Source organism: Corvus kubaryi, unplaced genomic scaffold, assembly GCF_017639235.1.
Source record: "Corvus kubaryi isolate FWS band 111438036 unplaced genomic scaffold, C.kubaryi_AGA036_p1.0 37357, whole genome shotgun sequence".
NCBI lineage: Eukaryota > Metazoa > Chordata > Aves > Passeriformes > Corvidae > Corvus > Corvus kubaryi.
Genome location: NW_024581117.1, coordinates 3,226,644 through 3,249,935, shown reverse-complemented (window position 1 = coordinate 3,249,935; position 23,292 = coordinate 3,226,644). Strand labels below are relative to the sequence as shown.

Here is a 23,292-nt window from a genome sequence, read left to right as displayed (position 1 = left end):
AAATACTAGTATATGTATTTACTGCAAGTTTAGTTGTTAATGCACACATACAAACCTTAAAGTTACTTCAGGAAGGAAGACATCCACTCACCCACCCAATTCCAAAGAAGCTAAGAGACCAGCTGTGATGGTCACTTCCCTTGTTTTTATTACTTCTGAGTAACTACAGGACTTCCAATATTAATTCCAGTTTAGCCACAAACACAAACATAATAGCACGCCATATAAACATAAGTTAGTGGACCATCACACAACAATTACTCTTGGAATTAAAATATACGAGTAGTACATACCAAGTTTCTTTCATAATAGAAGTACAGTGGTTTACAACTATCTGGGTACCTTAGATCTCTAGAGGTGTATGTACAGTATGATTACTGTATCAAGATACTTGATTTAGATAAATTACTCTGATAATGCAATTATGGAAGAGCTTACTGAAATTTCCTTCTTATAATGCACTATAATCAAATCACTAGCATATTTCTGCCTGTTTGTCCTCTAAAGATTTTCTTCCAAATAGGAAAGTAGAAATCTAGTTTTGTCTCATGATTCCACCATTACCATATCCATAAGGTAAACAGAGCATACATCCTAAAATACCATAATCCAACTGCCAAAAAATGCACATCCGTATTCCTAAATAAATACTTATATATCCTTTAGGCAGGCTAAATTAACATATTCTTGTATAATCAGGGCTGACTGATTTAATGTCACACAAGTATATCTTTACAGTACCATGTACATGTTGTACAAAACATCATTATACATTTAGAACGCGATTTCTGGATCACAATATTTTCCCTCTATATTGCCTCTCTGAAGCTTCTCATCCTGTTGTTTTTAATTGTTATGCCATCTCCCATTTATGTACCCTCCTTCTTATCAATGCCCATCAATCATCAATATCCATCTGCGAAATGCTCTCCTCTTTATGGCTTCATTCATTCCAGTCTTTGTCCACAGGATGGATCTCTAAACCAGCTTTCAAAGCTGCTGCACTGGTCTTGCCACTCTGTCAATATCTTATTTTGAAAGCACAAAGTCTTTGGAGCAGAGGCAAGTAAAGACAACCTAAGTGTGCCAGCACAATAATGTTCCATACTTTTCAGAGATCAGGATGTGAAGACAGTGTGTGAACATTTTTAATAAACAACAAAAAACAACACTTGAAAAAGATATTTGACTTCTTTTTAGGTATTTATAACTTAGATTTAGAGATTTTTCTTTTCCTCACCTGGTACGTGGTGTAGTACCAGACACTATATACAACTCAGTTTATCTTGTATAGGAAAATTAGGCACAGACCCTGTATATAGCCTTGTTTGCTGCAATATATCTAAATCCCCAGGTGACATATGAAGAACTGCTGATGCCAAGCATTTATGAGATTTGCAAGTATCATATTGGATCCCTAAATATGAGACTTGCAGATTCAAAAGGAAGAATACTTAAAGGTAGCATTCTTTTCCCGACTAGAATACGTACTCTGTAAGCCGTTTCACAGGCTGAAAATAAGATACTTTATGCCATTCTTTACTTCTGCCATTTTATGAAACATATAATTTGAGTGCATTGCACACATGCAATTTCACACTGTAATTAACAATTAAATTTACATTTAGTGCTGCAACTAGCTCATTATTTTGGAAAAAGTATACAGTTTTCTCTTAAGGAAGATTTTTGGTGCTCCACCTAGCGCAGAATTTGAAAACAAATTTTAATTACAGTTTAGCAAATGTTTTGCATTAAGAACTTTGTCCAGGTTTGCAAATAAAACCAAGTAACAAAGCAGTCCATAATAAAATAATCTACAAGGGGTTCCAATTGTTTAGATTCCTGAACTCCAGGGGCACAGAGACTGAAGTAAAAACAAATTCAAATCCTTCCTGGCCAGAGTTTATAATTTTTTAAGACAGAGGAAGGTGCTCAGCACTCTCACCAGGGGGATCCTCACTTTTTTACCCATTCTTCATCACTGCATGAAATCTTTTTTTCTCTTCTACCAATTAATTGTGAAAATTTTAAAAATTAGTGATCTTTTTAAGACTCAAGATTTGGCTTGCATTAACAAGCCGGATGTCCCATAATGGCCATTTATGCTGATGTATGTCTACACGTTGACGTATTTGAAAACTCTCACTCCTGAAGCAGGAAAGAGCAGTATCAAATGTACTACATGTTGCACATACCAGCAACGAGTCTTTCATGACACAAGCCACTTCTTCCAGTGAATTCAACTGAATGGAAAACAACTGGTCTAAAAGATGTAAGGTAGCTTTTTCAAGGCTTGGTAAGTGACGAAGCCAAAGGCTGAAGACAGCTGATTCAGGAAGGGAGATCTTCTTCCTGGTTTAGAGAGAAAAATACTGTTTTACCTGAATAACTGGAAGGAAGACAAAAAAATGTACTTTTATTTTTTTTCTTTTTTTAAACATATTGGGGAAAACGAAGGCACGAAGGTTAACCTGAGGCAAGAGAGAGAAAATCTTGTTTACAGTAGCCTGTTCAACAGCAAATCGTAATAGCAAAGAATGACAGGAAATCACCGTAATCTACAAATGCAACTTTACCACATGTTTAAAACCTAAAAATTTGGTCATGATGGATCCCATCAAACGGAAGCAGAAGGCTTAAGTCTGGAGCTCCCTTCATCTCTCAAGAAAGGTCCTGTCCCTGGACCTTTGCGCTCTCTCCAACCTGTACTAGCACTGCAGACAGCTACTGACAGATGAGCAGGAAGGTCCTGCATAATATTTCTGCTGTATAAGCAAAGCATTACTTATCTTTGCAGAGGAATAAGGAAAAAACCCAAAACCAACAATAACAAAAAGGAGAAAAAAAGAACAAAAAAAGGAAAAAGAAATTACTTAGAGGTAGGTAAGTCTTCAGCCTGCCAGCTGACCAGAGCCATTTAAAAGAAAAATAGTTAAGAAGACAAGTTATCTCTTCACCTAAAGACTTCGACTACTACCCAGCTGAAGTATAGTGTTGTATCACTACAAAAAAAGGGCACGGTGTGGACCAGCATGAATTAAAATACACTAAACTAACCACCCAAGAAGAGATATCGTAGCACAAACATCATAGAATATTTTTGTAGCTATTGTGATAGTTGCAAATTAAAAGGTCAAAACCAAAACAATACATAAATAATAAGAAATATTTGCATTGGTCTTAAATCAAGTTAAGATTAAAAAACCTAAAATTAGCCTGGAGAGTATATGCAAAGTAAAGCAATTGATAAGAAAGAAAAATACCAGTAGAAAGAATAGTAATGACATTTTAGGATCTATTTTCAATGTATTTCTTTTGCCATATATTCATTAAAATATCAGCTCTCAGAATTCTGAATTTCATTACAAAGCTTGTATTTTTTCTACTCAATACTATGGAATGACCTTAAAGTGTACATGTGAAGACAAGAAATACGTCAAAGTATCCAGAACTTCAAAATGGTAAAGCAGTGCTCAATTTCAGGATGCTGTTAATTTATTGAGTATTACTATTAAAGCACATACGCACATCAGAGTAAATTAAGAATGACAAGAGATTAGCTAATTATGCTACTACCAACTTTATTGCTTTCTTTGTGGTAGCATGGTAGATATTACAGATATTATGGCAGGAAAAGAAAGCTAATAATAGAGGTGTTGCAACTCTAAGATTTAAAAACAATACAGGAAGTTAACTGTAGTGATTATATTCCTACAGCTGAACTTGCAGATGGTCCCACCGGGACAATTCAGCGTTCTTTGGAGGCCTGCAAGTGCCCTATTTTCTGGGGCAGGCTTCACCCATGTTCAGAAAGAAGATGTGTTTGAAACACAACAGAGTTAAGGAGAATAAAACTCAGTTGTCAGAGTGGGGAATAAATTAAAATACAAGCACATTCACATTAAGACCACATGAGTTCAGCCCAGGAATATATCATGCAAAGCATGCATGAGCCTGTATCTGCCCTCAGGGAAACCACACACTTTTGTTGAGCACCCTGCAAGAGTCCCTTAGTCAAAAGCCATGTGAAATCAGGTATTTTTGCTCACTGTGATAAGCAAGCAGCTCAGAAGTTAAGAAAAGAGACATTTATTTCAGTCAGAAGAACCTCTTATGACCATCCAAAGAATGGCCATACTCACAATATGAAGTGTCAGAAGTCTGTCATGATGGACTGCCTATCACCTTACTGATATGAGAACAAACCATCTGTACAGAACCTGCGAACTTGCTCTCTCAAAGTCTTCCAAACTTGTGGACCACATACAGTCAGAAGCCACAAAACACAGACAAGTGAAAGAGTGAAAGACAGCTCTGTCTTTTTGGGCACATCTTTTACTACAAACCTCCACATGCCTTTTTCATTCCTTTTCCTCAGCTTCTACTAACATGTATGGATTAGTTGCTGTACTTCTCCATTAATTACTTTTTGTCTGGAGTCCTCAATGGATCACCACAAAAATCTTCATTAGAACATCTCAGAAATTATGAGTACAGAGGAAGCAATTAAAACTGATTAAAAACAGGAGAAAAATGGATAATTGACAAAGTATTCACAAGGGACATTTTCTAGTATAAAAAATTTGTTTATAATATGGCGCCTCAGCTGCATGTTGAACAAAGCAATTCTCAAGCAAAAGTAGGCTGTGCTTTCCCTGACATCTTCCCTTTCCTGGCACAGCCAGCCTTACTGATGTTCAGCTTCACTCAGCTGGTTTTCATCCATAGACTGATTTTATCAGAACAGTGGGTTTAGTGGTAGCAAACAAACAAAGTTGTATTTCACAAATTGCTCCTCTCTCAAACTCATTAAAACGAATCTGCTGAAAACCAGGAGAACAAATTTCACAAAAAAACCGAAAAATCCCAAACCAAAATAAAATAAAAAACCAAACCAAACCAAAAAACCACAAAAAAACCCAAAACCAAAAATCAAAAACCAAAAAAACCCCAATAAAAGAACAAAACAACCAAAATAAAACAAAAACTACAAAACTGGAAAGAATTATGAAAACATCAAACATAAGGATCTATCTTACACACAGAAAAATTAAAATGGCTCCCAAAATTTCACATTAGGAATCCTAATATACTTATATGACAGGTAAATGACATTTCTATGAAAAATTATCAAAATTTCCACAAAATTATGAAAATCTGTTGAAGGTTTTAACCTCCTTTTTAGGGAATAGGTGGGACAAAAACCCAGCCAATATTTAAAGCTGCTATGCCACAACTTGTGCATCAGTGTAAAATTCTGCTTTGGCCCACAAGCTCTGCTATTCAAATGCAAAGGTAGTATTTTACTAGAAAGCAGGTATACAGTGCATTCAGCATACAAACCTAGACAAGAGACATTGAACTGAATTGATAATCTTTATGAAAAAGCAAAACAGTAACACAAACCCTGCTACTTACTTTAAAAAGGCCTCATTCACAGCCTCTAGAAACTCTGAACTGAGAACTTCTTTTGATGAACCTCCGTGGTAAAGAAGGAGAGTTTCCAGCAATGGAGTTAGGTCAGGCAAAGTAATGAGAGGCACACAGAAAATGGACACAGCATTCACACGACTGGCTGAAATGCTGAAGGAAAAAATAAACACAGTTCATATTTCAGAAAAGTCATAATTTCTAAACTGTTAAGCTAAAAAAAGGACATTAATTAATCACAGAAGATTAAATGTAAGAGATGCATACTTAACTGCTGAAAAATTATTTACTAGAATGACTGTTGACATATCATTCCTTATTGTGTGCAGAATGTTAAGAAGTCAGATAAAATTTTGATATTTAAATGCTCAAAGCAAACCATGTAAGGGATATCAACACAATTCTGAATTGAAACCAGTTGTGTTGGTTCCATCACCCTGTCCTTCCTACTAGACAGTGCTTTGTCTTTCCCAGTGATGGAAGATTACAGATTCATAGCTTTCATGTAACTTTCCTGGAACTCCAGAAGAGAAAACCTAGCTGCTTTTCAGGCCTCCTGTTGCTTTTTTAACCCCTCTTTCCTCTCAACAGAAACAATTTATGACCCCTCTTTCCTCTCAACAGAAACAATTTATGAATCCTGCTGTCTTCAAGTGCTCAGCTGAAAAATTTTTGCTTACAGATCTACAGCCCTACAGCTGAAGGAATATGCAGCACCTTTGGATCTTAATATACGAACCACTCATTGGATCTTCTCACTAAAACTACGTGGTTGGAAATTATCAAAGACAGTGGAATCTGGAACATAAAGAAAATACGGAACCTTTGGAACATTAAAAAAATTAAAATGGCAGAGACTACATTTGCAAAAAGAAATCACAACTTTCCCAGAGAATATATATTGTTCCTAGCACATGAAACTGTAGTTTTGACAGGAAGACACTTATAAAGACCAAGAACTATGAAATACTGAATTCTAGCAAATTAAAAGGTGCTAGATTGTTCGTAAAAGGCTTCCCTGAGTTCCTGCAAGTTTCTCCTGATTCACTAAATGAAGTGCATTCTCTGCAAGAACCTGAAACTATTTTCTTTGGGGAGTTACCAGTATCACCCCTGAAGACCTGAGAGGGGAATTAAGATGCTGCTCAGCAGTGTGGACATGAGGTACTAATCATTATCATATAAACAGAGAGAGAAATAAAACATGATGTATTTTCAAAGATGCACATTTCTGAGTAGTTATCTGATTAAATACGTGTTTAAGTCTTCTTTTACTGAAATACTTCAAAATGCACTTTTGCTACAAGTGTTTTTGTAGGAATGGTAATTATTGGGAAGATCTTATTGTGCAGCAGTATTTTCCAGGATACACAGACCTGAAACTCTAAATCAGTTCCCTTTGCAAAATTATGCTTCTAATTCCTTATGCAGGATTAGCTAAGTTTACTACATAATCTTCAAAATATGTTCTTGGTGAATAGTGCACAATGCACTCCACTGTGTACCATGAATTTGCACAGACACTGTCATCTGAGTTTTTTAAAGTATCACTAAATGGAGAAAGTAGAAAATGTACACCTGTAAAAGCAGACTACTTTTGCCTCTGGAATTTGAATAAACAGCCATATCACAATTTCTACACTCAAAAATCCACCTAAGTTCAAAGTTCTCCCTTTCTCCCAGCAGAAATCCAGTATTCCTCTTCCCAACAATCTCAACCAAGCTAAGTCTGTTTCATCCTACTTTTTAAAATGTGGGTGTTTATTTCCTACATGGAATGAAACTTTGTGATACCCCTCATTAACTGTGTCCATGATTTTAATACTAATGTCTGTTCTAAACTAATTCAGCTCATTTAACCTTTCTTACCAGAGAGAAGAGCCAAGTTTTTGGCGCATGATACAAGAAAGATACTTCAATCAGCTTCTTGTTTCCTGTAATTTTACAAGCTATGTGGTATAAAATAGGTCATAAAACTCTTTTCTTCATAGCATCCCTTTTGACTCTAAGGACAACAGAATGTGCACAGGCATTTTCTTTAATTCAATTAATTAACTGTTAATTATTCCAATTTTATTAATATTCAAATGTTTTAATTTACTTATTAGTTATTTTACTATTTAATAACAATTTCATTTAGTTTATTACATGACACTGTTAGTGTAATTATTTAATCACTAATAATTTACTTATTAAATAAGTATTGCTTATTTTTATTTATTACTCTATTATTAATAATTTAGTAAATTGAATAAACTTAAAACAGAAGACACAACTTTAATTCATAGTTTATATTAAAAATATCTATCCTCATTTTTTCAGTTGTTTTTTTAGCTGCAATTCATTCAATTTACATGCAATCAAAAGCGCCTACTGACATTCAAATGACCTAATTTTTACAGTACCAACAAAAGGCTATGATCAGCGTTTCAAGGTCAGTAGAAAGGTACAAATCAGACAGCAAAAAGGCATGATCATGTGAAAAACAGTGACAACAGCAGCATTAAGCAAATGATCTTTGAAGGTCCCTTCCAACCATTCTGTGACTCCTAGGTTAAGTATAAACTCTTAGGTGAAGCCCAACTTAACAAGCTCGTCCACACCTTAAATTATCTACATATGTATCCAACACTTTTCAACTGAAGCCTAAGTTGCCCAAGACTGTAAAATGATCCTCACTGAACTGTAATGACCCAAACCAAAACATACCAAAATTATGTTTAGATAACACCTACCTCCCCTGAATGTTAAGTCCATTGAACTGGTTTTCTCTGAGTTCTGTTACTAATGAAACGACCATCTGTTAAATAAAATAAAGATAAATAAAATAAAATACATTACATTTACTGCCAATAAGCAGACATTAGTTGCATGGTTCTCTATGTGACTGAGGTACTGTAAATGTTAATAACTTTCTCTGTTCATCTATTTCGATTTTTTTGATTTTTTAACTGTTGATGTCAAATTGAAGCTCTCCTAATCACTGAACAAACTGTACTGCAAAACATTACTGTAGCACATTATATACTTTATACATTTTAAAACTAAAATTATGTTCATTTTAGCTCTGCCTCCCCAGGAGTTAAGGCAAAACTTTCAGAAGACCATTACTAATAATTTTTTCATGCTTTATCTAATTCAAGTCAATGTATTATGAAATATTATTCCCACTATTTTTATATATCCTAAATATAAAAGTGACTTTACCTAACATTCAGGGTTCATTTCCCATTTTAAATGCAGTGGATACGGTAAAGAAAACATTCAGAAGTTACATTCTAATACATAAAACAATAATATAATTTTAACTTCATGGGGAAAAATAATGATAGAATAGGGGTTTTTTTTATTATAGCACAACAGCAATGGGAATTTTGTTTTTATGAGCATCTATTACAGTGTAATCTAATAAAAAAAATTCTCATTTGTCCAGAGATCTCCCAATTCATTTTTTCCCTTAAAAGGTTGTAAAAGTAACTAAGGTAAGAAAAGATAAACAAAGTTCAGTTCATGTTCCTTATCACAATGACAGCTCCATGTATGTGCTTATAAACTGGTGATTAATTATTAACAAAATCTCAATTACACAAAATACTTACATTTTTAACCAAGTGACAATAATAATCCGCTGACGTGTAGCCCAGAGCTGATACAAATGTACTAGTTTCAGCTTCGTTACTTTCCCACTTAGAAGAAGAAAGGAGATGGCACAGCAAACTCTGGGAAATCAAGAGAATGGCAATAAAGCACCAGGCTACAACAAGCTGTGTAAGGAGATATGACAGCTTTTGAACTCTGTCTGGGGTAAGGTCTTTTGATCGGCTGTGGCCATTTCACACCATTGACACAGAAGAGCAGACAGCTCCCACCAAGCATCAGGAAAATGCTGCAGCTGCTACAATCAAGTGTGGGTTCACACACACCACACGATTTCAGCAGTTGTCCAATAGCAATGGAGACCATTCACACCAAAATCATACAGACCTTTCTATGTTTCAGTTCTCTGGGAGCCATTTCAATCATCTGTAGTCTTGATCAGTACCATGATCAAGAAAAGCAAGTGTGAAATTAGCATCTACTTTTCCATATCACTCTTTCAAGATGTCCTGGGATTTAGGGTCTGGCCTCATAATGTAATTTGCTTAATTTCCTCATTATCTTGAGAAGATGACGATAAAACCTTATCTTGACATTTACTTTTCTACCAGTTTCATTACAAAATGCTTTACATCTCATTAAAACCTTTTAAGTACATCATACAATAACCTAAGCAACTCTTTGATGATAGATTCTAAGTCAGACTAATCGATTTGGCAGAGGTAGTTCTATGTTGATTATCAAACAATCTGCTCTGTATTTCTTACAACTTTCATTTCTTCCTGTTCTCGATTGCTACATGCTGATATAACAACAGTTATGTTCCCTTTCTAGGGTTCATTTCAGGGCTTTATGTATCATTGACACTTAAAGGATAAACTAGATTATACTTTGTATGTCACTAAGTATATAAAATTCTTTGTAACAGAGGGTTAGGATTAGTATACACTGAAAAAGACCTTCATTTAAAAAATATATTATTAAAAGAAAGTTCAGATGAATGCTCTGTGACTTTCATGGGTTTAGACTGCTTCATTCTATGTATTCTTATTAATAAAAAGAGGAACCTCATGAAAGGTTTTGAGACCAAAAAAAATAGAAATCTCATTAAGTCATTTCCTCCTTTCAGAAACTCAAGTATTTATACATGCTTTTGTTGAACATCCCTGAGCAACTGCTTCAGAAATCCTGGATTTAGATATATTCAATCTATGTGTTCCATGTTTGATTGATGTGAGAGAGAAGAATCAGCAGAAGTACACCAGAGGTCTAAGAAAATTCACTGTTATCAAAATAAGTTACAAGCATTTGGGATACCTTATTTATCATACTCCAGGATTCTTTTACTACCTTGAAGAGTTATGTTAAATGCCTAAATATCCTTTTCCTTCATTGTAAACCTTTTTTCCTAGATAGCCCTCAACAGGAGAAACTGCTGTTCTATTGCAGTTCAGTGAATTCCCTAAAACCAAAGAGGAGGGAAAATGCTGTTGCAAAACAGAGTTTCAAAGTAGTAACTTACATTCGATTTTTGCATTCTTAAGAAAAAGCAGAAAAGAGCAGATTTTCAAAATGTACAAGCCTCATAATATGTCAAAAGTGAAAGCTAAAATCTATTAAACTGTACAAGACAATATTTTTGTTGTCTTTTGCAACTATTACTAAAGTTAAATTTTCTTTTCAGAACATTATCGAGGGTTCAGACAATTAGTTCCTACAAAATAGGACAGTTTGCCAAGTAGAATGAGACAAGGGACCAAACTGCAAGCTGAAAACAAAATAAAAGAGGTGTTACAACAACAAACCTGGGATCCCACTTTTGTTAGAGGTAAGGAAGGGGCTTGAAAAGTACAAAATCTATTGGATTGCTTAGTGAAAGACTTACAAAAAACTTGACCAGTGACAATAAACACAAAAATCTCTGAAAAGGATTTGACAGGTTGACATGGCAGCTAATGACAGCTAAATGAGGGAGTAGCTTAAAACCCCATATATTCACCTGTAACACTACAGAATTGATTAACTAATGACCCTTTCTGTAACCAGAATTTTCCTAAAGATAAAAATAATCAAACACCTTTTGTGAAGAGTACTTTCAAAAGTACTTTCCCCCTACCCTTGTGTAACGGCCAGTGTTAACCAAGTGATAGAAGAAAAGAGAAGATAAAATTACTATACATCACCAGAGTCTGCATATGTCCTACAACAGTTTCCTGGACTGTTTTTTGGTTTGGTACTGTTTTATGGTTTTGTTTGTTTATTTACTTGTTTGGTGGTTTTTGTTGTTTCATTTTCAATTTACTAGATCCATGCAAGGAATTTGCAGACTTTTTTCTCTTGAAATGTACAAAACCTCTGAACAGCCAGAAGGGGGCAAGGGAAACAAAGGCAAGGAGATACTGTAGTCAAGATGAAAGGAGCTATTAGGTATATATAAGTCAAAAAGGTATTAAAGATGGAAAACATTTAAAATTTAGCTCTATGTCTTATGTATTCCATTTTACTGACACTGTTGCAGTGGAAAGTCTGAGACATCCCTACATGCAACAAACATAAGAGATTTGTTAACGATAAGTTAAAGCATTTGTCTTTTTCAGTTTAAAAGCTTTCTTGCTCTTAAAAGCTTTTCTAGTTAGAACATGAAAATATAAAAGAAACAAACCATTCCAACAGACACTCTCTAATAAGAAAATCTGACTGAGGGAAAAAAAAAAAAAAAATCAGGTAATTCTTTTTTTATATTTGTCCATCCTCTTTTGTCCTATATATCATTAACTTGATTATCAAAAAGACAGTGCAAACCAGGAATGGCTAATTTTTAACTAAATGGCAATGAAACAGTTGGGTTTGAAGTTCACAAAGTTTAAAATCCAGTCATTCTCAGATCTAAAGCATTATTTCACATCATACTGTAGAATTTGGTTAAAACTAGCTCCAAGACTGAGTGTAAAACAACATTCTCTTCCATTTAAGTTTCTTCATTCATTTTTGAAATTATCTCTTTCAGAAAGTACTACAGAGAAATCTAAAAGATTTCAGATTTTCTCACATATACAGCAAGCAATACAAATATTCAAACATAGTGATAGATTCCACTATTACATTATGAATGCCCCCCAAAAGCACTTTGGAACATCAAAAAACATGACATATTACACAGCCACAGTATGGGTTTCTGGGGTCAGAGAGATCAGTAATTTGATCCTGATGACTTTTAAGGAATCATTTCAAGATCAATACCTGCAAGGTATTCAAGTACATGATAAAAAAACTGTCAGTACCAAATGCACTCCTGTATTGATGATATCAGTCAGAGATCCTACACTACTCCAGCAAAATTAACAACTGTAGATCTACATAATCATCAGTTATTCCTGGCAGTGAATCAATTACCACTCACTGTCTAATCCACTAATACCACATTCTACAAGCCAGGAAAGTGGATCAATCTGCAGCAGAAATGCTGCATTCAAAAGGAAAAATAACAAGGTGTCTTTTGTTTTTGCATTTCCAGAATCAAGGTGGCTGATTTGGGAGAATGAACACCAGTCAGGCATACTGTAACATCAGAAGTGACTATTTTTCTTGATTTCTCTCACCACTGAGTAAGTAAGAAGGAAACCACCTTGGTTCTAGTTGCAAGAGAAGAAATCCATCCCCATGGCCTAGGACTAAAGTTCTGTGACAAACTCCCATTCAACCTGAAACTGAATTAATGAATAATAAAGCCCTCACAATGACCAGCTTCTCTGAACAACCTTGCCAGTCGCTTTATTATATTGATGCAATTTATACTGAGTAATACTGCAGATAATTCAAAATCTACCACTGCAGAGAGATTTCTAATATCTTTGACAGGCAGATAATCCTATGAGCATTATCATAAAGACATAAACTCATTTCTTTATCAGTGTAAGCACATTGGTTCATATCTACAAGATCCTATAGTGGAGGCCTGATTTGACATTACTCCTGACTTGCAGATTTATATATATAGAGGCTATCCCAAATTAATTCACTCAGGAAAATGGAAGGAATGAGAATAGACTTGAAACTAAAGATTTCTGAGAATACAAATGGAGAAAACAAGTGACTGTTCTGCTGGTTATCACCCCATGTATCTGTCAGTAAAGCTATCCTACAGTAAAGCTATCCTGCTTAACTAACCTGGTCTCCTTCTCTGACAAGGAGATATGCTTACTGGATGAGGAAAAGGCTGTGGATGTTGTATACCTGGATTTTTACATGGAATCATGTTCTGAGTGGGGAATCATCTGCGGAAGGGATCTGCAAGGATCATCGAGTCCATCTCCTGCCCCTGCACAGGACATCCTCAAGAGTCACACCATATGCCTGAGAGCATTGCCCAAATGCTTTTTGAACTCTGTCAGGCTGGTGCTGTGACCACTTCCTTGGGGAGCCTGTTCCTGTGCCCAACCCCCCTCTGGGTGAAGAACATTTTTCTATTATCCAGCCTAAACCTCCCCCAACACAACTTCATGTCATCTCCTCGGGTCCTGTCACTGGTCATTAGAGAGAAGAGATCAGTGCCTGTCTCTCCTCTTCCCTTCATGAGAATGTTGAATACCCCAATGAGATCTTCCCTCAGTCTCCTCGCTGAAGACCCCAATGAGGTCTCCTGTCAGTCTCCTCTTTTCCAGGCTAAACAAACTGAGTGACATCTGCCACTCCTTGTATGGCTTCCTCTCTAGACCTTTTATCATCTTCATAACTTTACTTAAGTAAAGCCTTTGACACCATTTCCCACAGCACTCTTCTGGAGAAAATGGCTACTCAAGGCCTGAGTATACCCTTTGTGTGTAAAACTGGCTGGATGGCCAGCCCAGAGAGTGGTGGTGAATGAAGTTACATCCAGTTGGTCTCCAGTCACTACTGGTGCTGCCCAGGGCTTAGTGTTGAGGTCATTCCTGTTTAACATCTTTACTGATGATGTGGATAAAGGGAACAAGTGCATGTCACAGCCCATTGGTATGGGGCGTGATGCTCATTATAGGTCCTCATCAGGCTGAACAAGACACCAGACCATGTGTCAGGAAACTCCTATTTTATTGTGCAGTTGTCTTAACTACAGCAACCAGCCCACTGCTTAGACTGAAAAGGTGTTGGCTAGCAAGCCCTTAAATACTTACAAGACATGCTGGCTAGCACACCAGTATTTGTGGCTCACAAACCACAACACCCTGACTCAAAGGTGGTGGTTGACAAGCCGTAACATACCTCCACTATCTCCCCACTCCCACAACAAAGTTCAGTATGGAGTATGGGGATAGGGTATGATTTGCTGAGGTAAAGCAAGGGAAGAAAACAAATTGTTATCTCCAGACCTTAGATCTCACAGTGGTCCTGTCATGCAGATGGTCCAGAGCTAGGATATCAAGACAAATAAACAAAAGAGAAAGAGGAGAAAGAGAGAAAAAAGAAAGAAAGCCAGAGAAAAAATAAAGAGGGGACCTGATTCACTCCCTTTTATAGTATACCTGGTGCATGCCTTTTTATGTAAATTAGACTTGTCACACAGTTTTGTTCACTCATGCACAGCCAGCCCTTCTCCAAGAAGTGAGGTGGGGGTGGGGGACTGAGTCTCAAGGCAGAATAGGAACTTGGCTCAGAACAGCACTGCCCCAGCTCCACGGACCCTCTCCTCCAATTACACCTTTCCTGTAGCAATACTCAGAATGTCTGAGACAAAACATGCTCAGATCTGATCCTCTACAGTGCCCCCTCAGTCAGTCTGCAGATGAAACCAAGTTGGGTGGGAGAGCTGATCTGCTGGAGGGTAGGAAGACTCTGCAGAAAGATCTGGACAGGCTGATTCAATGGGCTGAGGCCAGTGGTATGAGGTGTGATACGGTGAAGTGCTGGGTCCAACCCTTGGATCACAACAACCCCAGGCAGCACTACAGGCTGGGGCAAGAGAGACTGGAAAGCTGCCCAGCTGAAAAAGGACCTGGGGGTGCTGGTCAACAGTGGCTGAACACAAGCCAGTGTGTGCACAGGTGGCCAAGAAGGGCAATGGCATGCTGGCCTGTATCAGCAATAGTGTGGCCAGCAGGAACGGGGCAGTGACTGTCCCCCTGTACTCAGCACTGGTGAAGCCACACCTTAAATCCCAAGGCCAGTTCTGGGCCACTTACGACAAGAAGGACATTTAAAGTGCTGGAGTGAGTCCAGAGAAGGGCATCAGAGCTGGTGAAAAGTCTGGAGCACAGGTCCTGTGAGATGCAGCTGTGGGAGCCGGGGCTGTTTAGCCTAGAGAAAAGGAGGGGAGACCGTACTGTTCTCTGCAACTGCCTTAAAGGCGGGGGCAGCCAGGTGGGGATTGGTCTCTTCTGTTACAGTCTCAGTGACAGGACAAGAAGACATGGTCTCAAATTGCACCACAGGAGGTTTAGATTGGGTATTAGAAAAAATTTCTTGACAGGGTAGTCAGGCATTGGAATAGGCTGTTCTGTTGGTGGTGGCATGGTCACTTCTGGAAGCGTTCAAAAGGTGTGTAGATGTGGCACTTGGGGACATGGTGAGGCGGCAACATGGCAGTGCCGTGTTAATATGGGACTTGGTGATCTTATAGGTCCTTTCCAACCTCCATGATTCTAAAGAGGACTACGCAACTAACACAGTTTTCACATAAGCTAAGCTAAATCTTTTGATACTCCTCTTTAAGTGAAGGCTGATTTCCACGTACTACAAGAGATTTGTTGAGTTACTCCATAACTTTGTTACTCAGAGACAATCATGTCATGAGGCATATGAATCTGTGAAAGCCTGGAAATTACTCTTCTGGAACAGAACTTGTCCCTCCACTTATTTAAGTAAACACAGCCCAAGACAGATACCAACCCATCTAGTGTCCACCAATCCAGCAAGGCAGGAGGCGCTTTAGTCTCTGATACTGTATTTACCAAGCAGGGGTACAAAAGCTCTTTTATCCCTTTTCTTTCTGAAATAGCCAATATTTTCCTGCACACGTCAATAGGGAAGAATATAGAACCTTGAATTAAAGGCTCAATTACTTCTGAAATTAGACATCAACACATAAACAGAACTTGATTTTTATTACAGGATGGCAAGTTTTATGCCAGTAAGTCTATTTGTGTAGCAATTGTCCTGGAATTTATGACACAGTTTCAAAGACATTCCAGGGGAGCCAGATAAACCAATTTATTTCTGGAAACTTCTCAACACACTCTTTCCAAAATATTTATGGTTCTGAATGTCCTCAGAAGCAGATGTGAAAATCAACAGCGCCAAAGTATTTTGAACAGCCGAGATGGATGGTTTCACTGGGATAAGCCATTCAAACCTGACACTGATTAAGACTTCCCAGTGATGCTACTGAACTCTTTTTTGCCATCTTGGATGAGTCTATCAAAGCAACAGAAGAGTAGGATGGAACTGATTAATCTATCATTTATTCTAAAGAATACTTCTCTTAAGTATATTCTCCTTGAAAACAAAGAGTGCAGTGAGTTTTTGAGAAGAGACCATTAATGACACTTTGCTGAAAATTATGAACTGTGTGAATCTGTTGGAGTAAGTACAGCACAGATACCCAAGGGGAAATTTCTGAAATCTGGTCTAGTAACAGGTTTATTTCTGACCTTTCTATCTGCTTCAAGGGGAACCAGATTTCCTCAGATCTGCTAAAAAAAAAAGCAGGTATAATATGAAAAACTACATCTTATTCAGAGGAAGCTTTAGAAGTAAGTGCTATTTCTTATTCACATTTAACCAGATTTTGGAGAGAATTTCTTGTATGTCAATGATTTCAATAGTCTGTGCAGCAATGTTGTTCTTAGGCATTTCCTCTACAGCCAGATGGCCCATTGCTTTCAACACAAGTCTAGAAGACAAGAAGTCAAATCTATTTCCAATCTGGCTAAAAAAGTACTTAGAAACTGTATAATTGATTACAACATTAAAGATAAATTAGACAATATTTCCAGTCATTATTAAAAAAAAATTAAAATACTATATAATAGGTTTTTTCTAAAAGTACCACACAATAGGATTCTAACAGGCCACATTACTTCCTAAATAATTTAAACAAAGTCCTCAGTAAATAAGATATACACATTGTTCTAATTTATTTAAATATAAGTTAACTTGTTTGTTTGCTAGCTTTCAGCAGCTCAGACCAAACCAAACTCCTGTAAATATTTTTTAGCAACATTTTCTTAGAAGTCCTGCCCAAAGGCCTATGAGTTTTATTGTGTCCCATATCCTCTAGATTAAATGACTGACAATAAAACACAAACAGGTTTGGTATTTTTAAAACCTTCTTACTATGAAATAAACAGCCAGTTCTGAAGAATCATAGTGGCTAAGTCTGTAAATGACAAAGCAGCATGTTCATTTAGAGACCATTCCACCAACTGTTTATGACATCAATTCTGTGAGTGGGATGCTGACATAACACAATTCGTATTATTTCCACACACTTATCCATTCACAACAAAGTCTGTGACTTTTCATTTTACTTCTAAGACCTCTTGCTCACTTGCTCCATGGCTCCAGTAAAACAGAAAAATAGGTTTCTGCAGACCAAAATCAAAATGTAAAAGAATATGAGGTATCAAACATCATAGAGATCTAAATACAATCTAGCTTTCAAAAGCACTGTTTTACTCAAAACAATTCTGTTTTCTCAACAGTTTATAAAATTCTCAGTGTATCAATTAGAGGAAATTACATGGCATATATTTGTGAACAACAACTATCAGTATGTAAGAGCATATTTTATACACTAAAAAATAGTAAAAAATTGTTAAAAATATCCTTAAATATACCATCGATAATGTAACCAAAATGTGCAATTTCTCCTTTAAAACTGGTAAAAGCACATTTCAGACAGACAAAATGTTAAATTACATACATACATACATACATTTCAATGATTAGCTAGTCAACATAACCTGTTTACTTTACCAAACTGAGTCTATTCCAGTAACCACTCAGAGCTTCTGCAAAAAAGAAATCACTTCAGTTTCAATTAACATTAAGAAAGCTTGAAATATTCTTAAGCAATTTAGTTAATTAGGGCCAAAGTACCTAAGTATAGGGCTAGGAGGGGTTTCCTTCCTATATTTCTTTCTGACATTTACTGTCAGGAAGTTTTCTTATTTCAGCACAGTTTATGGATACATGCATCTACGGGATGGTTTTCATCAGCTAAATTCTATACCAGCACACTAAATAAAACTGCTGGCCACAAGTACATGTTCTGGATTTACTGAAGCTTCTCATTTTAGTCCTTCTTCACTTGGAAGGAACGTCTGACATATGCCTACATCTAAATCTCCATTGATAACCATGACAGACTAGTTGATCATAAACAAATTATTCTGCTAAACACTCCTACAGAGACAAGGATCATGCCATTTAAGCATGTGATCAAGTTACAGAAAATCTGCACATAAATGACTAGACTGAATTAATTTTGCTTTTGGGTTAAAAACAAAAACCCCAGGAATAATACTATTCTTTCAGAAAATTAATACACAGACTTCATTGCTTTTCACATATTCCCAGACACAAAAACACAGATTCTGTGAAGTTCTCCACACTATATCTGATGTAATAGAGCCCTTAACCCTGTTCTGTCCCTGAAGAATGTAAGCAGGCTCATTTTCAGTCAGTGTTTGCAGTAAAGCTGCTTTAAATGCTCTTACATTAGGCCAATTTCCTTAACTTAATGTTTTAACAATCGTAACTACAATGTGCTCTTTAAAAATAGTAAAAAAGTATGGCAAAAATACCTTACAGGACCATGAAAACCTACTAGAAAAACTTAACTGAAAAAAAGTCAAAAAACCATTGAGACAAATATGCTTTTTCCTTAAAGTATGCTATGAACTGTATTACTCTTGCTCATATATGTAGCTTAGTAAAAAGACTAGGCTCATATTCTACCTCTGTTTCCTAAAATGGATGAAAAATGTTACATGATCCTAATTTCCAAATGAAATGTGGAAAAGAAAATTATGGGGAGGGGAAGGGAAGGCTGCATTGTTGTTCCCTCACCAATTCAAGCTCAGTTACATTCTGTGACACCGCTACAGTGAAAACATGTTGCACTACTACTGTGGCTAAGGCCATGCATCTTTTTAATGGATGAGTTCCAAAGCCTAAGCTCCATCTGCAAGTCACTAACAAAACCCTCAGAAATCATAAGAAAGAAGCTAAAGAACTGTTGGGCTGGCAAGCTTTGAGTCTGCTCTTGGCCTCAGACAGGAAAAGCAGTTTCAAGTCTCCTTCCCTTTTCGCTCTCCTTTCTCTTTAAGAAACACCCACCTAGAAAGTGCTATTACTCTTCTTCTTAAAAGAAGGGAGACTTTTGATGCTGAAATAAAACACACATTTACACTAACTTACAAAAGGAAATTCAATAGCTCTACTGGAGTCAACCATAAATCTTTTTTCTTTTTTTTTAAAGCTCTCTGGTTTAACTAGCCAGAGATTTAGAATTAATTTCCTTCTTCCCTCCACAATTTTCAAAAGCCAAAATACAAGCTTCCCACTGAAGAATTCCTTAAATCCACACAAAAATGATGTGGAAAAGAGATATGAATAAGTTTAGAAAGAGTGGATGGATTGTAAAATTGTTTCACTTTTAATCTGTGAGTTCCATAATTTCTAGAAAAATTATAATCTCAAATTTATGCTTTTTTCAATGAATATATGTACCCAATGTCTGATTTTTATATTTCCAGTAGGTACCCACTGCAAATACTATACCTAATTTACAATGATATTCAGGAAAAATTAATCACTTTGGGTTTGGATTTCCTACATATCATGCCATTAAAAGTTTAAGGGGACAAAAATGTCCACTGAACTTCTTAGCAAAAAAACCACAAAATACACCTATAATGGTGATACAACAACTGCTGGTCACAGTTATGCTAGATTGAGCAAAAGTATCTAATGCCAGTAGAATTTCTTCAAATAGAGACTTTTTTTTATGTCTCAGCAACAAATCATTATTCTTTACTAGAGCCACCTGGCACAACTAAAGTGCTCTGAGAAATGTCAGTTGGCTAGCAAATTGTGACACTTGCTGTTAAAGCTCAAGCAGCCTTGCAGGGAAGTAGAATTCTTGGTTTCTCATTTTGCTCTTCGACATACTTAGCTTCTGTTTATTTTGGCCCAGAAGTCAAGAAATCCTTTATAATCATGTTAGCTTGGCATTGTTAAAGAACTATATTTGAAGAAGAGAGGTCTATTTTCTCCCAGCCCATTCATAATATTGTTCTATTTTCAACCAGAAGACTATGGTAATGCTTGCAAATTTGAAAACATTGCAAATTCACTTACATCCTACCAAGGTAACTATCTACAGGTGACCAGAGAAGGTCCAAATCAGCTTAAAATGCTGATTCTCAAAAGAGCTAGTGAGAAGACTAACTAACTATTTAGATGTATAATCTTCAAAATGTTAGAAATTACCAAGAACTCCCTCTGGCTGACTTTACAAAAATTGAAAGAGCAACAGCAGTGAACTCAGTAAAACTTCAAGACGACAAGGATTAGAAATCATTTATGTGCTGTATGTGAAAAGCCATCTTCATTCTAAAATGTTTTCTCACTATGTTAAAACGCTCCAGCCCCTGTCCCTTCTTGTACAAATAGGTTTAACATCTTTTATCACCCTCCCATCCTTTGTGAACTAAATGGTTTTACAACATATTCTACTAGAAATCTTGAATATGTACTATCACTGTATCAATTACTCATCTTTGATTCATCAGTCAATTCCCATTTTCACTGCAATATTCCCCCTCACCCAGAAGCCACCCGCTCTAACCACACCTAAGAATTTTGGGGTCTTTAACCTTTAACAGAACTGTACATTAACAAGTTTAAGAGGCAGATGTGTCAAATTTTTAGCAAACACTGCTATGAGACATGGGTTTCCTAAGGTGTGTACACCTTAGGAAGTGCACTCACTTCAAAAGGATAAAGTCCTTGTTACCTGGAACACAAGCTAGTGGCACATAGGACAGAGAAAAGCGCCTGCTCTTTACTCCCTTGGGACTCATTGCAGAGCAAGCTGACTTGATTCTTAAAACTGAATTTTAACAATTATTTTAAAAGTTGAAAAGTCCCTTATTGCAATAGGAGTTCAATAAGTTATTGGGTTTTAATTAATTGCATCAGATCTTAAACACATGCCTATATTTCATTTGAGTCTTTTGTCCTCTGTTTTGATTCAAAAGAAAATTGACTTTGAACTATCAGTTACCCAGTGACACTTGAGACATTTCTTTCAAGCTCATTTACATACTTGATTCCACATATGCCTAATTACAATGTAAAAACTCATCTATCAAAATACATCCTTTCATGCACATGCACTTATAAAACAGAAGAAATCATCTGTTCTCAACTGCAGCTGATTTACATACTCAAAAAAAGGCCTGTAAATGTTGTGTAACTATTTCCATGACACCAAGTTTAGCTGCTTAAATCTATTCCGTGAAACTCAAAATTCCAGATGAGTATATGTCAAACATCAAGGAGGTGAAATCAGCTTCCAAAGGAGTAAACTGGCCACAAGGTGAAAAAAACCCAGTAATTTCCCCTTCATTCTGGCTGGAGAAAAAGTACTCTGCTAATGGCTAGAGAGACAATAAAGCATTTTACAGAAACAGCAAAACCACACTGGGCATTGAAGGAAAAAAGTGGGAGAACGAAAACAAGATGAAAAGCTTTTAAATTAAACATAATACAGCATTTAACTTAACGGCAGAGGTTATTTCTTGCTGCAAAAACCACCAAAACATTCAGGTTTTAAAGTAATATGTATTTTAATAACAAAAGCCCCAACAGAGCACAACAAACATTTTAAAGAGCCCATAGATAGTACATTATATACTATTTACTTCAAGCAGAACTGATTTGGTAGGTAACAGCTGACAGAAGCAAGCAGCCAAAAGGAGGGGTGAAGGGAAGCTGTATTTTTTCACAATTAAAAACCCTTAATGGTCTGTGGAATGCTGCTTACTTCAGCTCTGTTTTACAACCACTGCATGGAGAGGGGATTGACTGAAATGTTTGCAGCCTGTGGCCACCCACATTATGGGAAGCACTATGATTAAAGAGAATGCTACGTTGTTGTATCTGCCAGCAGTCTGTTCCATGCTGTAATTATTATACTTGCTGTCTTCTTATAATCTATTGCATCTGTTGCGGCAAGACCCCAGTGTAAGCACCGTCCAACAAGAAAACCATTGAACTTGAATAGCAAGTTATTTTTAATGTGTACAAATGGTCTGAAGACTGGACACTTTAAATACTTCTCTTTTAAGTTTATGACAACATTTTGCCTTGTAGGATAGCCAGTCACATCTACCACTGAAATACTCACTTTGACCTAACTACCAAAAGATATAGACTGACACACCACCCATTCATCCCACATCTTTATAATGAGCTAAGTTGTTGCATTAGATCTTTAAAGCACAAGAACTGTGTGAATTCTAGATTAGACATGTCTCTAGAGAGTACTAAAATATCAGAATTCCATCTGTCACTTTGTTATTATATACACTGAACATTTCTGATGACCCTGTAACTTCTCCCTTTCTCTTTAAGAATATTTAATATTTAATAGCAATAACAACCTTGAAAACAATAAAATAAGCCCTAAACACCAAAACAAGTAGCAGTTTTCTAAGCAGAAATTTTATTTTGAATTCTGATCTCTGCAATAAGTCGTAAAGGAGTTCAAAACATACTACATGCATTCTCTTGATTTTGTTCGGTGTTTCATCACATGAAATTAAGCAGTACAACACCATTGTTGGAAGCACAACACACAGGTGTTATTGCACTCTTCTCTAACAAATTTATGAGGCAGCATTTCAACAATTTTGCCAGGAGTTGGCTGCAGATGCTCCTGTGAAAAGCACAGATTGTCTACTGGCTGTAACTATGGGGTATTACACTAACCAGTGTGCCACCACCTAGCAAAAGAGGGAAGAAGGATATATCACAAGCAAGGCTGAATGAAAACAATCAAGGACTGAGTAAATGCCCATTCATCTCCAGCCACTCCAGACCACTTTGAGGAAGTATCTTTAGACCCTTTTAGATATAAGCCGTGGATGGAAGGCAAGGGTGAATTCCATATATAGTGACTGGGGAAAGCTGCCACAAAGACTCCTGAAGGAGCAGGGAACACAGAAAAAAATTAATACGAAAAGTATAAACAAGATACGTACGTTAATCACCATCAGATGT

At 36.5% G+C, this 23,292-nt stretch overlaps 2 protein-coding genes across 9 annotated transcripts in view; one reads left to right on the top strand and one right to left on the bottom strand.

Moving 5' to 3' along the window:
- Nucleotides 1–6,380, top strand: part of LOC121667187 (aminopeptidase O (putative)) — a 244,882-nt gene extending 238,502 nt beyond the window's left edge. Inside the window, exon 17 of one of the 2 annotated variants that reach the window (XM_042033591.1) lies at nt 6,113–6,380. The gene's annotated coding sequence lies outside the window, so the exon portion shown is untranslated. The other variant, XM_042033594.1, reaches the window with a different exon arrangement.
- Nucleotides 1–23,292, bottom strand: part of FANCC (FA complementation group C) — an 80,677-nt gene that overhangs the window by 21,868 nt on the left and 35,517 nt on the right. For 6 of the 7 annotated variants that reach the window (XM_042033600.1, XM_042033604.1, XM_042033605.1 and 3 more), the window contains 4 exons: nt 9,030–9,149; nt 8,166–8,230; nt 5,419–5,583; nt 2,196–2,352 (listed from right to left, as the gene is read on the bottom strand). In XM_042033600.1, the coding sequence (XP_041889534.1) occupies nt 2,196–2,352; nt 5,419–5,583; nt 8,166–8,230; nt 9,030–9,149 (507 nt within the window). The remainder of the gene's footprint in view (nt 1–2,195; nt 2,353–5,418; nt 5,584–8,165; nt 8,231–9,029; nt 9,150–23,292) is intronic. The other variant, XM_042033606.1, reaches the window with a different exon arrangement.